This window comes from Pundamilia nyererei, unplaced genomic scaffold, assembly GCF_000239375.1.
Source record: "Pundamilia nyererei isolate P.nyererei 1_Seehausen unplaced genomic scaffold, PunNye1.0 scaffold00004, whole genome shotgun sequence".
Taxonomy (NCBI): domain Eukaryota; kingdom Metazoa; phylum Chordata; class Actinopteri; order Cichliformes; family Cichlidae; genus Pundamilia; species Pundamilia nyererei.
In genome coordinates, this window is record NW_005187405.1 from 5,703,513 (window position 1) to 5,719,609 (window position 16,097).

The window sequence follows — 16,097 nt, forward strand, 5'->3', positions numbered from 1 at the left end:
AATCATGTTGCCTTATTAAGTCCTTATTGTTACTTATTTCATGGGTGAAGATAAGGAGGATCTGGCCACTCTAAACAGTTTGCTATACTGATAAGGAGTTTCATCTTCTGTACACAGTGGACTGACACTGGCTAACATTTACAGCTCTTTTACACTATGATCACATTTAACCATGCATTCATTCAGGCCTCTATCCACCTCACATCTATGGCCAGTTTAGAATCACCAATTAACCCATCATCTATGTTTTGGATGGTGGGAGGAAGGCAGAGCACCAGTAAAAAACCTATGCAGACACAAGGAGAACATGCAGTCCACACAGGATAGTTCTTGTTGTGAGTTAAGACCACTGCACCACAGTGCCAGTATCATGAAAAGATTCAGAGAATTGGGAGGAATCTCTATACACGAGAAAAAGGTCTGAAAACAGATTTTAATGGCCGTAATCTTTGAGCCACTCACAGGAACACTTAAGAGTTCTCAATACTTCCAAAAGCCGTGCCGTCTCTCTGTGACATCGTGTTAGACACACATCTGAATGCTCCAGATCCGCAAAGTGTCAAAACATCTGTTTTGACAAATATGAGTGCAAGTCGAAGTGAATTTAAAAACGTGGCCCTTGTTTGCATGTTCACACTTTACCAAATTTGGAGTCTAAGCAGAAAAAAACAATTCTGACACAAACTGTAGAGAGTGGGCACAGACAGTTTTATTAAAGTTCTCCTACAGCTGCAAGTGCTGATGGTGTCAGCAATAAATGCAAATGCAGCAAAGCAAACCTTAAGAAATATTATTATCATAGGATCTTTACTCTATAATATAAACTGCTTTGGAAAAATGTATTTTATCTGATCCATAAAATCAGAAATTACAAAAATCAATAAATTGAATAATCAGATTCTTCATTTTACCAACCAAAATGCCACAGCAGAGGTCTGTACTACGAGGCATGGTTTCCTTTTATCCAGGCAACTTTCAGGTTAACCCTGGATTCCTAATACTATGAGTTGTGGATCACTTCTTACTGGGTATATCGACATCATAATATAACATGTTCTGGCTGACCTCATCTTCGACTTGCACGTAAACTAAGCCTAAGTTTGAGTTCAGTTTTTATATTTGTTCTTTACTGTCAGGCTGTTAAACACCACTGAGGCTGCTGCTAAAAGAACAAAAACTAAAACTATCTTTTAAACATCAATTTAACCAAATACTCGTTATAATCTATCAGAGTCTCCCACTCTCCCTTATCTTAACGACAGAACCGTGTTATTGATAGGTCTGTTAACTCACACACTATGCTTTTTTACCGGCTTTCTTTCCTGGCTATAAATAGGCTACACTTTATTAATATAGCAGCTCTTTTCCAACCTTACTGACCAAAGCACTTAAAGCAGACACTCTTAATACAATATTACTCTAAAGTGATTTTCCTCTCACGCAAACTCACACTGCTGATTTGTCTGCAGGAGCTGTGTTGCTGTGTTTAACCTCGTCATATTTTTCCCATAGTATAGTTTAAGTTCTTCAGCCATTCTTGTGAATGGTCAGATGCTGCCAACACCACCTCTTTCACGTGAATATGCAGGGAAACCCTGGGTTAGCTCAGTGAGATCGTTACCCTTGTGTTGCTGCCTATCCCGAATGCCTGTGTTAGGGTAAGTGAATTCAGATAACAAAAAGATCCCCTGGCTGTGTTAAACTCACTTTGTAGTACAAGGCTCTGGAAAGAAGGTCGACTCAACTTGAAGTAGACACTAAAACATTTCCTCGCTCGACAGACACTCCAGCTTTAAGATACGTATTTGTCTGTAAGGTTTCGCCTGGATTGATTAAGATACGATGAGTTCATTTGTAGAGCTGTAAGCTTTGAAAAATGACAAATACAATGTGACTTTCTGAAAAACAATATCACAGTCATTCAAAACACATTTGGAAGATGCACGCATACACACAGAAATACACATAACACTCCATTACTGTAGAGTACATCGGTCTCAAGTGGAGCTCTCTGCTGGTGCCACTCCTTTATCTGCAGTCATCTGGGAAGACTAGACATAAAATAACCTGACAGCTCAGATCAGCGTTTTGCTCACATAAACAAACGTAAACACAAAGTGAAGCAATCGGATACACTCACACACTGACAAACACAATGTGGGCCACTGGCTGCCAGCAGAGGACGCTGTCCCTGCCTTTGACATTGAGACAGTCCTTGGTGTCTGGAGGTCGTTGCTCAGATCAGACACATTTAATTCTTCTCTTTGGGCTTCATTTATAAAGCACACAAGTCGCATGCAGGTAGCATGGTGTGAGCAGAAAAACACTCAAAATGAGCCTTTTAGAAAATCTTACTGTGACATGTAAATGATCTATTCTGTAAGGAAAGTCTAGTTTTTTAATGCAAATGATGTTTTTGTTGGTTATGTGGGGGTGTTACTCTCTAAGACGTTTATCAGCCTCAGTTCTGAGTTTTTGTCCTGATCACTGCCAGGCTGGGACTGTTAAACTGAGGAACTTTTATCGGACGTAAAAGTCCGACACCATCGGGAATACCATCAGGAAACCATAAATATGTAGGACCTTTTTTCTCCATCTTTTGTAGCTGCTGTGCTGTACTTCAAGAACTCGTCGCTTTCACACGACTTTAACGCTCAGTGAAGAGCTGAAATCACAGTTTTAGGGGTGCGCACACACACGATTCACTATAGTTAATCACTACATTGGTCTGACCTTCAGGCACTACCTGCACAGTTTCTCCTTGCAAGCCTGAGTCTGAAGAGGGAGTATCAAACATTCAGCCTTACAACGAGTTCTGCAGAGTCCAGCAGGAGAGAAGGACGGTTTTATTCTTAATCACAAAGTATTGTTGTAGCGGATCATGAGCTGACCGTGTTTGTCCAAACTCTGAAGTCTAAATCATTGTCAGTTTTAAAAACATTACCCACACTACACCATACTGATGTGTTTCTATGATTTTTTAAATCCAGGCTTTCTGAAGGTCTTTCAAACTTCTTATATTGACATTGGCGGTTTTGTTCACTCCAGTTCTTGTAGCTGACCATTTTCAGAGGAATTTTTTTGTTTTGTTTTGTTAAGCCACTCAACACTGACCTATGAATCATTCAAAGATAAAAAGGCACCAAACTCAAGGGACGAACAAGTGTTGTATCTACACGTAGCAGACAACTTAAAAAGCACCATTGTATCTTCAGGCAGCAGTGCGGGATCATTGTGACAGAGAAGGGAACAAAAGGCAGCAAACATCCAAAGAAGAGCTCCGAATGTCCTTCAAGAAGCCTGGAGAACTATTCCTGAAGACTACTTGAAGAAATTCTAAGAAAGCTTGCCTAAGAGAGTTCAGGCTATGTTGAAGAATAAATATGGTCATACCAAATATTGACTTTCAAGCTTGTTAGAAGTATACAAACTCTGTTTTTGCATGATATACTGTATTTCCAGGCACGTTTGCACGTTTTAATAAATTGCTGCACCTTTTTCCCATTTTCCCAACAAAATACAAAGAAATGAGGACTGCCTCAAGACTTTTGCACAGTACTGTACAACAGTAGCTTGTACTGCAGTGTCTTTGTGACTTGAAGTCACTGTTGTGAACTAGTGATACATAAATATCATTTAGATAAACTGAATAGGTGAAAATAGAAAAACTGGAACATTTTGTAGAAACCGTTTTACTGGTCTGGCCCACCTAAAATCAAATTTGTCTGTACGTGGTTTATGAATCAATATGTGGGTTAGGGGTTAAAAGAGTGATCGTCACTTACACTGGCACTTTGCACAAGGGTCCTTCTCATATTCCAGAAGATCAGCACGACTACGAACGCTGGCGTTCCTCCTCATGCCACCGCCATCCCGCACCCCTCCATCACGTAGGCGCGCCGCCTCCTCCTTGGCAAACACCCCCAGCTCCTGGGTGTACCGCCCATACATCTGAATAGATGGAAAGGAAAAAGTTTTTACACTGGTAGTAACAGAGGAAGGCAGTGTAGAAAATGTCAGTGTGATACAGCATGTTTTCCACTTTAAAAATGAATACTGTGTTGGGTCACAATAATACATTCAGCGTAAACATGCAAAGGTTCAAGCTCTGAGTAAACAGACCCAGCTGTGGAAAATTCACTGACTGCAAATAGAAACTCCATTCACAGCTTTCCTCTTTAATTCTCCTTTAGAAATAAATAAAAAAAATCACCCAGCTTTGACTCAGCAGTCGTGTAATGACTTCTTTTCAGACAGATGAGCAGACAATAAGCTCCACCTGTCAGCTCCCAGCTGATTAACTCTGCAGGGCTGGCACACAATTGACTACTAACAATGAGAGGCGGTGTTCATAGCGAACTACACACAATCAATCACATATAAAGACTGCATCCCAGCCATAGATGTGGTTGTTGTAGATTTGGCCAGTGTGTAGTTAGTTATTAACACCATAATGAAGTTTTTCAAGCTGCTGTTTAGTGTTGTGGTTGTTTGGGTTTGTTGTGTTACTGCGCAGCATTCCTGGAAGATTCCTCTGCAGAAACCTCAAACTTCTCATTCTTTTCAGTGGTTTCAACAACAGTCAAATGTCCCTCCAACTGCAGCTCCTCTTAATAAATGCCTGGTAGAGGAGGCTCAGAAGCTCCGGTGTGGGACTCCAGATTTGACCCCTGAACAATGTGAAAAAATGAACTGCTGCTTTGATGGGCTACGGTGCTACTATGGGAAAACAGGTATTTATGCTTCGGTGAGGTTTCTTTTCCTGTTGGTGGACATGTGAAACTGAGCAGACCTTCACCCATCTATTGTCTTGTCTCCCAGTGACTGTGCAGTGTACCAGGGATGGCCAGTTTGTGGTGGTTGTGGCTAGAGATGCCACCCTGCCACCTATAGAGCTGGACTCAATCGACCTGCTGGAGACTGACGATGTCTTCTGTACCTCTGTCGACAGCACCTCTGCCTTTGCCATCTTTCAGTTCCCTGTGACAGCATGTGGCACCACAGTTACGGTAGGTGGAGGGTTATCTAGACAGTTTTAATATGAAAATACAATCTGATCGGATTCATCACTTGAACATAGTCATATTTTTTCCCCTCTTCCCACAGGAGGAGGATGGTTTTGTTGTTTATGAAAACCACATGTCGTCTTCATATGAAGTAGGAGTTGGCCTAAAAGGCTCAATCACCAGGGACAGCCATTTTGAGTGAGTCTGTCAAACGGGAATTGAGTCATTAATTGGCAAATTCTGAACACCATGACAACACAAAAGCACTGATTTATTTTTATTTGAGTCAACTCTATATAAAAACCCCTTTAGCTTCATGTATTGTAAACTTTTTTCCTCCTTTGGCAGCTGCGATGTAAATGTGCTGTTTCTAAAGCACTGCCAGTCAAATTTTGTTTAAATGTGCTGTAAATAAAATGACTGCCATCCCTAAAAGGTTCATACTTCTGATAGTGTATGTTTAAGGTATAATTTCCAAAAAGCTTAAGCAGTTCAGTGGGTACATGTTGGACTTGAAAGAGAACCTGTCGATCCTATTGGACTAATATCTAGAACCAGTGCCTCTGTTATCGTGCCACACTACAAAGCAATTAGCCTGTAGTTGATTTCCATTCATTCTATGATTTAACTCTTAAAGGGACTGAAACTTAAGTAGGCCTTTGACTGCTTAAATAGCACAAAGTTGTGCTCTGCCGACAGGCTACTGTTCCAGTGTCGGTACTCCGGCACAGCCACAGAGGCTCTCATCCTGGAGGTGAGCCCTGTTCCTCCTCCCGTACCGGTTGCTGCTGCAGGACCTCTCAGAGTGGAGCTCAGACTGGGAAGTGGACAGTGCCGCACAAAAGGATGTGTGGAGGGTGAGTGACACGACCCCTAAGAAGCAGTACAGAAATGAACTTGTATGCACTAAAACTATTACTCTACTTGCAGAAGTGGCAGCGTACAGCTCCTTCTATGCCCCGTCAGACTACCCAATCGCCAAAGTGTTACGGGAACCAGTCTATGTTGAGGTGCGCATCTTGGCAAGGTCCGACCCAAATATCATTCTGAACTTAGAGCACTGCTGGGCCACTTCCAATCCAAATCCTGACAGCCTGCCACAGTGGGACCTTCTGTTTAATGGGTATATAAAAGCAATCTGCTACAACTTTGTACAGTTTTTGTATTTTGTGCTAAGGTGGATTCTTCTTGGCTGCAGGTGTCCATACCATGATGACAAATTCCTGACCACAGTGGTTCATGTGGACGGCTCCTCTGGGCTTCAGTACCCGACGCACCACAAACGTTTTGTCATAAAGATGTTTACATTTGTGGATCCAAACGACTTCTTTCCACAGCAAGACAGGGTACAGCAGAGCTTATTTAAATTGGATTCCCTTCACAGAAACTGATTTCTTGACCAAATGTACTTTTTTTTCTTTTTTTTTTTAAAAAAGGTGTTCATCCACTGCACCACAGCTGTTTGCTATCCAACCAGCATGGACTCTTGTGAGCAGTACTGTCATCGACAGAGTGAGTATCTTGATTGTAGTCTAATACTTAAACTGCCTGGCATTCTGCCCTAAGTTTACAGAACTGCAGCTTTATGCAAGTTAAGCAAAACTTTCCAGAGCTTTTACACATCAAGAAGGCAGATCGCACTGAAATTGGCATTTGCAAGCTTAAATCAAAGGTAGAAAGGCTTCCCCCTGGAAGAGCTGAAATGGCATCTAGAATTTTTAGCTTTACATATTCACTTATGCACTTCTGTAAGATTCTCTTTTTCAGCACTTAAAGGAAAAAATGCCTGCCTTGCAGGAAGAGCAGTATCTGCAGCAAGGAAAGTTTCCCAGAGCCAGAGGGGCCTAGTCTCAAGTGGTGAAGTGATCCTGACTGAGAAGACCACAGCAGCACTGAACGCTAAACTGAAAGGATGACCTTCCACTGGCACGCCATTTCTGGCTGTCATTTTTAATAAAAAGCTTGTTAAAAGCTCATGCTGAACAACTGGGTTTTGTCTCAAATCACTGCTTGAAGGTGACTAACTTTCGCTGAGGTAGATATTCTACAAAGTCAAGCCAGTAACATGATGAAGGTGCCACCCTGTTTTCCTGATTCTTGCTGACAAGGCAGCAAGATTGCATTACAACTAGATGCTTGGAAAATCTATACTGAAATGTACAATAGCATTGTATAACACAGCAGATTTGCTTTCAGTAGTGAAAAACTGCTTGTCAGGAAATGTGCTTGACTAGCAACATTAGATGTAAAGTATTAAGACATGATTTGGTGGATTTTTTTTTTATTTTTTTTCTCTCCTCCTACCATGTCTCATTAAGATGAGACTCATGATTCCTCAAGACTTGCTGGTAGGCTTCTTGTAGATTTCTCTATGCTACAACCTGCAACATCTCTCCTCCACTGCTCTATGCACCACCTCCCTTTTTGTGTCCCACTCAACTCCTCCTCCTCTCATTGAGATGGGCATCACGACTCCTCCAGACTCTGTCTTTCTGCTCGCATGAACAGGAGGTGCAGAGGGAAAGCAGAGCAGCTGTATAGGTTCAGTCTGACGTGCAGAGAACCATGCTGTCAGATGTCCATCTCACTCTATTTTTATTTATTTTTGAAAAAAACCGCTAACCTGCTGGAAATCATTAAAACGTGATGCAGCTATGTATCATATTCAGGCAGGACTGCATTTAAGTACCGCTGCAAAATTCTCAGAGGAACTGGCCCATTGGATGGCGAGCAGTAACAGCTGCTGTGTGGATATAAACAGAGTGGAAAATGTTTTGCCACTGGTTAAAAATGCTGTCGGGTTGATAGATTAAAAATAGGTGCAGTGTGGAATGCTAAATGTTAGAAAAACAAGGGGTGGGTGGGGGGCAGTTGTGATAAAAACTATTATTTGGGGTGAAAATGGAACTGTTCATGTAAATGATCAATTTCTGTCCTTAATGAGAAACTCCAGATAATGAAAGCTTTCATTTTGATAAAATATAGGGTGTAAGATTGTTTTGAAAATTCATTTCCATCGGTTTCTATCGAATGAGATTAACGCTGTTCAGTCTGGAAAGTGCAATGAAGAAAAATATTAAATCTCGTATTCAGGTTTTGTGACACAACTTCACATCAATCTCAGCATGTCCTACAATCATGCAATAATGACATGCACGTTTTTCTCAGTCTGCATTTCAAGATCATTGGGGTGATTTTTGCCTTTTAGAAAGAACAGTGTGATAATGTCACCTCCAGCCAATGACTATGACCACAGACTGTATAAAAGATGATTCGTGACCATATTGGCATCGTCTGGTTTTATGGGGGGGGGTTGCTGTTTGTTTGTTTATTATTTTATTTTATTATTATTGGTTTTATCATTGTAATATTTTTTCAGATAATTCTGCTTCATGAAAATGTTCCAAAAGAGTGAGGCCTTACAGACAGACAGACAGGGGGAGGGATTCTCTGAGAGCTGACCAATTTTAAACTACAGGGGGCTCCACCTGACTCCACTCACTAGTGGTTTAAGTGGCATGCATGACTCAGTTTCCAACTGTGAGTGGAGCGGATAATAAAGATTAAATATCTACTACTCTAGCCTTCACTGTGGGGGAGAGACACTTGAATAATATACCTTGTACTAGCATCACATAACTTTTTGTTTTTACTTGGCTAGCCGAAAAGCCTAGCGTGTCCAACTCTGCACTCTGTGACATGAATGGGTCGAGTCTGTATTTGGGTTTTTTTGTTGGTGTCAGCCACAGGTGAATGTACTGGGAAGGTAAATCCTTTTCAGCAACTTAACTGGAGGAACTGCAGTTTCTGCCAATTCCATATTTGCTACTTTGTTCAGCTCTGGAGGCTGGTGCTTGATTGTGACACATGAATTGTTCTTTTGGCTTTTACAATTCTTCAGTGTCCTTTGATAAGGAAGCAGCAGTGCTGTGAATCATAGCTGAGGTGCCAATGATGCTCTCAGTTACCAGCGAGAGAAACCCCACTGCTAAAAGCTTCTGATCTGCTCAGTGACGATGGAGACTTAATATTTGTTCATGCATGTGCTGAACACCTGCACTAGAAACCTCTAAAAGAACAAAGCATGAGTGTAAAGAAACAATGTGCTGCAAAAACTGACAAAATGGGGGCGGTGTGGACAGCTTCAATTTAATGTAATCAAAAAGAATCAGGCGTGTCCAGTCCAGTCCACACACCAAAGTGTCCATGGGCAAAATACTGAACCCCGAGTTGCTGTGTACATCAGAGTATGAATCTTAGACATAAAGCATTTAGACACAGAAGATAGAAGATAAAATTCAAATAGATTAGTACCTCCCAAATTAAATGACTCATATTAGTCAAAGTCTAAAGATCTTGACCAGAAAAGTAGCGTCTCCATGTTAATCACTACACTCAGAAACTCAATTCTCTCTGACTTTTATAAGGTGGCAAATACATTTTCATGCACCCACATGGTTGCACACAAATCCGCCATGAGCATCAGACAAACTCCCACTGGGAGTATAAACAGGGCCTGTTAGTGCTTCTTACTTCGGCCTGTGTGAAACCAATCACAGGCCATCTGGAGCACGGCCCCCGGTGCGAGCAGCAGGTGGGACCCTGTGGGTTAAATGAGCTGTTATCTCTAACCAGCTTAACTCCTACATGGCTAACCTCTGTATCTACATCAGTCGGTTAGCATCCCACACTTGAACCCTTTAAAACCAGTTCGGCTCCTGCTTCCTGCTGATTGGTATTGACTGGTTTCTCATTGATCACAGTGCTCACAGAGAGAAAGAAGGCACGTCTCCAATGAATAAGGTGGTGTCAGTTAATTGGTTAAATAGCAGCAAAAGCCTGAGTGGAGCGGAGTAGTCAGAGGCAACTATCATGGCTGTTATGTCATATTAAAAAGTTGTTTTTTTAAACATGAACACACTCTGAACTAAAAAAAACACACCTATGATTGTAACAGAAAATCATTTATTTTAAAAGAACAGAATAGTGTTACATTTACTAATTTTTACTATTTTAAATATTACAAACACGGCTAACCAGCAGTTAGGCTGCATATATCCCATGCAGCAGATTCCTGCCTTCAGATACTGCCCTCCTCTATTTTCTGCCTCTTCTTCCTCTGTCCTTATCACAATAAAAGCAACATACCTCAAATTAAACATTATTACTATTGTATTAAAATTTAGAGTGATGCAATGAATTAAAAACAAAATTAGACGTTTTTCCCCACAAGTACTCCAGCAGCAGCTTCTGATGTCAACTAGTGAGGAGACACTCAGTACTGACATTTCAATGCTGTGTCGAGTTCACAAAGTGCAGATGTTTCAAAAAACTGCTCCAAACTCACGTCACATCACCAGTGAGGTTTTTTACACCCCGGTTTTGACAGGTAGCTTACCTGCTGCTACTAGGCTTGACTGACAGAGTGTAGAGCAAACTTGATGACACCGCAAACTCCCAGAAAGCTTAAAAGCCATCATCATCGCTAGCAGAAACCACAGCAAGAGACAGTTTGTGGGAATTTTTTTGACAGCCGGGTTAGAGAAGCTCATTTTACCCACAATGCAACTGGTGATCCTGCTGTAGAGGTCAAAAGATACCTCACTAATCATTTGTTCCAAGGGCATATGATCCACTAGTTTATTAGCAAGTGGATTTGTGGTATATCCATGACTTTCATCTCAGCAAAAACTACAAAATTCCTGCGTAGACTTGCAACAACTCCGTTATGTGACTTAATTTGCTAAGAGAGAAGTGAAAAACAGAAAATGAAATTTTGAATAAAAATCTGCACATATGACAAATGAAGACAGACATATTTTACTTGATTTTCTCTTATTGAGCTTCATTTTCAATCAGCACAATGACTCATTCATTCACACTTCAATCCACCGCACAGGACACATCTTCCACAAGGACTACGTTTAGCATACCTACAAAGACAACGTTCATTCCCACAAAACCTGTGTGGTTATCACAACAAACATAGTGGCATTTTGTCAGGGTACTGGGTCTGTGACCCAGTGTTTTGTGTTTGTTGGTTAATTTATATTCCTTCATTATTGTTATTCAAGGTTTGGGGTCTTTTTAATGTTTTTTGCTCATGTTTATTTGTAGTTCCTAGGATTTAGGTTTCTGTTACTTTGCCTTTCCTGTGTTCCACATCTAGTCACTCTTGTCTCCATGTTCCCTCTGTCTCCCCAGTCAGTCATGTCTCTGTGTCAAGTCTGTCTTTGTGATTGTCACCTGTTTTATTTTGATAGTCCCTGTCCTGTGTGCAGTGCATCTAGTTTTGCTTCCTCTTGTCTCATTATGTCTGATTAGTCCCAGCTGTGTTTCCCTCCTGTTTCCCATTCCCTCGTTACTCCCTTTTGTATTTAAGCCCTGTGTTTTCCTTTGCCCTTTGTTGTGTCATACCTCCTTATGTGCTTTAAGTCTCTTCATGGTTCTGGTTTCTAGCTTTGTTCTGTACTTCTACTTTCCTGGTGTTTTTTGTTCTTAGTTTCTTACTCAGGGTTTTGGGTTGTTTTGGTTTTTTTAGGTTTTTTTTATGGAGAAGTTTTCCCAGCGAATAAAGCTGCCGTTCTAAGTTTACCTTTTTCGTGTTTGAGTCCTGTATTTGGACCCACTTCCTGCCTGCCACAGCACAGCCAAAATGTAACAATAGCAAAAGACGCCAGCAGGTGTCTCTGTGGAGAAGGGTTCGAAAACGAAAACTCTATATCAGGGGTGTCAAACTTAAATACACAGTGGGCCAAAATTCAAAACTGGAACAAAGTCGCGGGCTAACATTAATATTTATTGAAGATCTAGATATAAGAATGAATCTTTTCTTATTGACTCAAACACGTTTTGCTGAAAAACTAAATATGGAACAAGCAAAGCTTAACAATAACCCTAAACAATATATATATTAGCTGTATAATACCAGTAGGCCAGCTCTAATAGTAATTTAGTATTGGCTTCGCGGGCCAAATGTAATTAGGCTGCGGGCCAAATTTGGCCCGCGAGCCAGAGTTTGACACCTATGCTCTATATGATTCACGCATAATCCTGAACATTTCTGGGTTTCACAAAGCCTTCACTAATATTAACTGGCAGCAATAGGGTTAATGATTAAGGGTTAATTTGGCTATCCCAATTGCACTTGGTTCTACCTGGAACCTTTAAAAGACACTTGGGATGCCTGGCGATCTCCTGACCTGAACCCGCACTTCAAATATTTCATTTCAGGTAAAAGTTGAAAGTTTTATTTTCTATTGGCTTAACCAAACCTGGCAGCCCAAATAAGTATTTTGATTTCTGGATGAGACCTTCACCAGTATCTTCACCAGCACAAAACACCAATGACTAAAACATCACAATGGAGTCCAATGTTTACTCTATTGCATACTTTTGGTCGCTAACAGTTTCTATTCGTGCATCAATAGCTGCCTGTTTTATGTTCCACTGTGTTCACCAGCCTGACACTATGTCTGTGCACTTGAGTTTTTGACTGATTTCAGCTGCCAGTCCCGTTTACGGTAAAGAACACAAAACGTTGAGGGCATGACTCAATGTAGTCCTTTGCAAAGCTGGTTCATGTGATGACACTTGGTACATTTGCTTCTATCAGCAACAGATTGAAACTTTGTTTAAAAATTTCAGTAGAAAGTGAAAACAGAATTTTACTGTCTAGTATCCATAATATCACGATGTGCTGACAATGTGCCAGTAAGCCTGCAGCACCGATTTAAGACATTCTCCCATCAATGTGAAGAAAGTTTGTAAGCGGAAAACACTCATTCCTTTTTTGGCATGTATTCACCATAGATTCTTTTCAATGAGTTTATGCAATATTACATTTATTCCCATTCAGAGTGCAGGAATTTTTCACCAAGCCCTTGGTGATTTGTACTGATTAGGGGAGAGTTAAACCACTGCAGCAAAATGGCTTAAAGTCTTGGCTCTGTGGTCTCGTGTGTGTGTGACCGCCCTTTTGCTATTGAGCCCAGTTAATCGTGGCACTGTCATCTTAAACATCTGAGTGTCATCAGGGGGGAAAGAAATGTCCACTGATGGAGGAAAACCTGGTCATTCAGTATGTTTCAGGTAGTCAGCTGACCTAATTTTTTGCACCCATCATGTAGCTGAACTACACCGGCCCTACAAAAAGGAGCTGACTATCCTGATGCACCTTCATTCTGGAAGAGGATAAATCTGGACTCATCGAACCACGTGACCTTTTTCCATTTATCCAGAGTTCAATCTTTACGCTCCCTAGCAAACTGAAGACCTTTTGCTTTCCAAATTAGCGTCACCGATAATTAATTTAGTCCCAATCCCCAGAGTTCTCTTTGGACTGTGCATGTGGAAATGTTCTTACTTTCGCTATTAAATATGAACACCAGTTGTACTGTTTTTCTAGAAACATTTAAGTAATCAATCACGACGACTCATGAGGTTTTGTTTCTTAACGTCTTCGAAGGTAATGTTTCTCCACTATCCTTCCTGGTTTTAGTAATGTGTTGGACAGTTCTTAATCCAGCTTTAGTTTCAATAATCTCTCTAGTTGTTTTTTTCCTTAAAGAAAACCAATAATTTTATGCTTCTGACACATAGGAACATCTTTTTCATAACCACAGAATATGTAATGAGAATGAAATGCGAAGCTACACACTGCATCAGTTAAGCTTAAAACCCTGTTATCAGCCAAAACAGTAATCACTGTAGTAATTATCTAATTACTGCAGGCTCTAACCTGTTTGCGTAGTTAAATCCAGGTGGTGACTTTTTTTTAGCCAATTATACACAACAAAATCACCCATTAGCACTTGACTTGTGTGGCCTGACTGTAAGCGAGCATCGACAAACCTATTGTTAGTTTTACAGTTGATTTTTATAATCAGCATTAAATTTGTTAATTAATTTTTGGCTTCACCTGAAATTTTAATCACCTGTGAATGGTTGTAAAAAAAAAAAAAGCCCAAATCTGTCCTCAGAGTTACCCTAAACTGATTAACACTACAAGCAGCAAAGTTATTATACAGCCAGGCCTGGTTAGCTATACTGAAATGCTGCTCTAGCACTCATGAACATCATATTTGGACTCGTGTGTCTGCGAACATGAATAAATGCGCTTCGTTGAGCTTTACAGTATTAAAGCAATGCTGCTAAAAAACTGAGGCCTCCTCAACTTTGATCAGTCCCTCATCGCGTCCATCACACAGCAGCAAGTGTCGGCTTCAGTCTGTAGCTTTATAATGCCCACGTCCTTTCAAATGTCTAGTAGTCAGTCTATTTTGGCAGTGTGAGCACAGCTTTACAAATCAAGCCACCAACATTTTAACAAGAAGCGAGGACCACTTGTCCTGCGACATTCTACTGCGTAAGACCCCCTACTTTACTGTTACACCACACTCTCCCGCTCGACCCCCTACTTTACTGTTACACCACACTCTCCCGCTCGACCCCCTACTTTACTGTTACACCACACTCTCCCGCCTTTCTAAGTCCGACCATGTGTGAGTCCAGAACAACAGATTAACTAAAACGTCCTATATGATTCAGCAATTCTCAGGAGCGCTGCGAGAGAATTTATTCACCACGAGGTGACACCAAGGACAAATATTTGACACTGTAATGATGAAGGCTGGAACATCAAAAAACTTCCATCCTTGCTGCTTTTTATTAACACATATTCATGGCGTGATTTTAATCTCTTCTGTTGTGAATGACGGATGTTTTAGACCCTTAAACTCCTACATACCGTCAAGGCCGTGTGATTACTTAAGCGCATGCTGAGTGTGTATTGATGAGAGCAGGAGAACAACAAGAGGACTAAAGCACTCGAGCTAATCTGGACCCTGCAGCCTCCAGGGACAGGAAAATTGAATTAGAGGAGGAAGTGACACATTCGACTCACTCGACTGTCTACATTTGCATTCAGGCAGGTAGCGGAGTCTGCTTTTAGGATAGTTAACCGTGAGTCAGAGCTCCACGCAGCAGAAAACCTTTTTGTAGTCGAGCAGACTTGTGCACACGTGTGAGGAAAAAAATTACAAAATACACTTCAGTCACACCGGTGGGAAAGCAGAACACGGGATAGGAGACAGCCGAAGGACTGAGAGAGACTCAAACATCAACACAGATTTATTTAAGAGAGGTGTTTTTGTTTTTTGCATATGCAACTAAATGTTAAGCATTTAAATTTGATTTGTGCAATTCAAACTGTTAAAAGATACTTTTAATCAACAATGTGTGTACATTCTTTTTGCCGTTAATGGTGTTTTATACTTAAAAGCTTCTGTATATGTAGTTGACGTCATGCACACGTTGCTTAAGAGTTGAACGTGATACAACCTCAGGTCGCTAAGGACAAATATGGATTCCCTGGTGAGTGATTATTGGAGGTGAAAAACTGTCACCAGGTGAAATTGGTGCCAAAGCGGGTGCTGCACCTAAAACCTCCTTAGCAGCCAACAGATTGCTGCAGTCACCTGTAGTTTGTACGGAGGACCTTGCAAACTACTAGCTGAGCGGAAATGCGAAACGGAGTATGTTCCCCTTCAAAATAAAAGCTGTGCTTTACTGCTGCAACAAGCATGTTTCAAATGGTTACCATTTCCGTTTGGAGTCACATGTTTCGCATTTTCACTACCGCTAGGACGGAGTCATTTAATTTGAATGAAACTTTCTTGATGGTTCTGCACTTGTAGAATCACTAGAGACCAAAACAACATGCTCCATGCAAACTACAGGTGATACGTGTCAATCTTGTACTGATCAAACCAGTTGCAACCAGTCACAAAACACAATTTCCCTCACGACCAGTTGTACGATATCTTCAGGCAAACCGTAATATTGTCGCCAGGGGGTTACTGGCCTGTGTGACTGAGGCCTTATTCACTTGACCTTACATTGTCACCGTGAATGTAACATTTCCAAAACGACGGACAAGTCAGCATCATGTGGTTAGCAGTCAGGTGTCTGCAAAAATTCAATACTGCACTGTGTTTCATATATTATTTTCCCCAATGCCTCTCGTTCATCTGTTCATGGTGTACGCACACACACACACACACACACACACACACACACACACACACACAC

General features: G+C 41.1%; 2 protein-coding genes across 6 annotated transcripts in view; one reads left to right on the plus strand and one right to left on the minus strand.

Annotated features, from left to right (window-relative positions):
• clcn2a (chloride channel, voltage-sensitive 2a) overlaps positions 1 to 16,097 on the minus strand; it is a 59,236-nt gene that overhangs the window by 31,389 nt on the left and 11,750 nt on the right. For all 5 annotated transcript variants that reach the window (XM_013912352.1, XM_013912349.1, XM_013912343.1 and 2 more), the window contains exon 2: positions 3,786 to 3,951. In XM_013912352.1, coding sequence (XP_013767806.1) covers positions 3,786 to 3,951 — 166 coding nt within the window. The remainder of the gene's footprint in view (positions 1 to 3,785; positions 3,952 to 16,097) is intronic.
• Positions 4,385 to 6,992, plus strand: LOC102213702 (zona pellucida sperm-binding protein 4-like). Its single transcript, XM_005721334.1, has 8 exons — positions 4,385 to 4,733; positions 4,822 to 5,009; positions 5,107 to 5,204; positions 5,706 to 5,863; positions 5,937 to 6,129; positions 6,205 to 6,352; positions 6,443 to 6,518; positions 6,804 to 6,992. Exons 1-8 carry the CDS (start codon positions 4,454 to 4,456, stop codon positions 6,920 to 6,922), a joined length of 1,260 nt encoding a protein of 419 aa, XP_005721391.1. The 5' UTR covers positions 4,385 to 4,453; the 3' UTR covers positions 6,923 to 6,992.

Coding starts and splice junctions, on each gene's coding strand:
- LOC102213702 (XM_005721334.1), top strand. CDS start 4,454: ATGAAGTTTTTCAAGCTGCTGTTTAGTGTTGTGGTTGTTTGGGTTTGT. Junction 5,010..5,106: donor CATGTGGCACCACAGTTACG/GTAGGTGGAGGG, acceptor CTCTTCCCACAG/GAGGAGGATGGTTTTGTTGT. Junction 6,519..6,803: donor GCAGTACTGTCATCGACAGA/GTGAGTATCTTG, acceptor CCTGCCTTGCAG/GAAGAGCAGTATCTGCAGCA.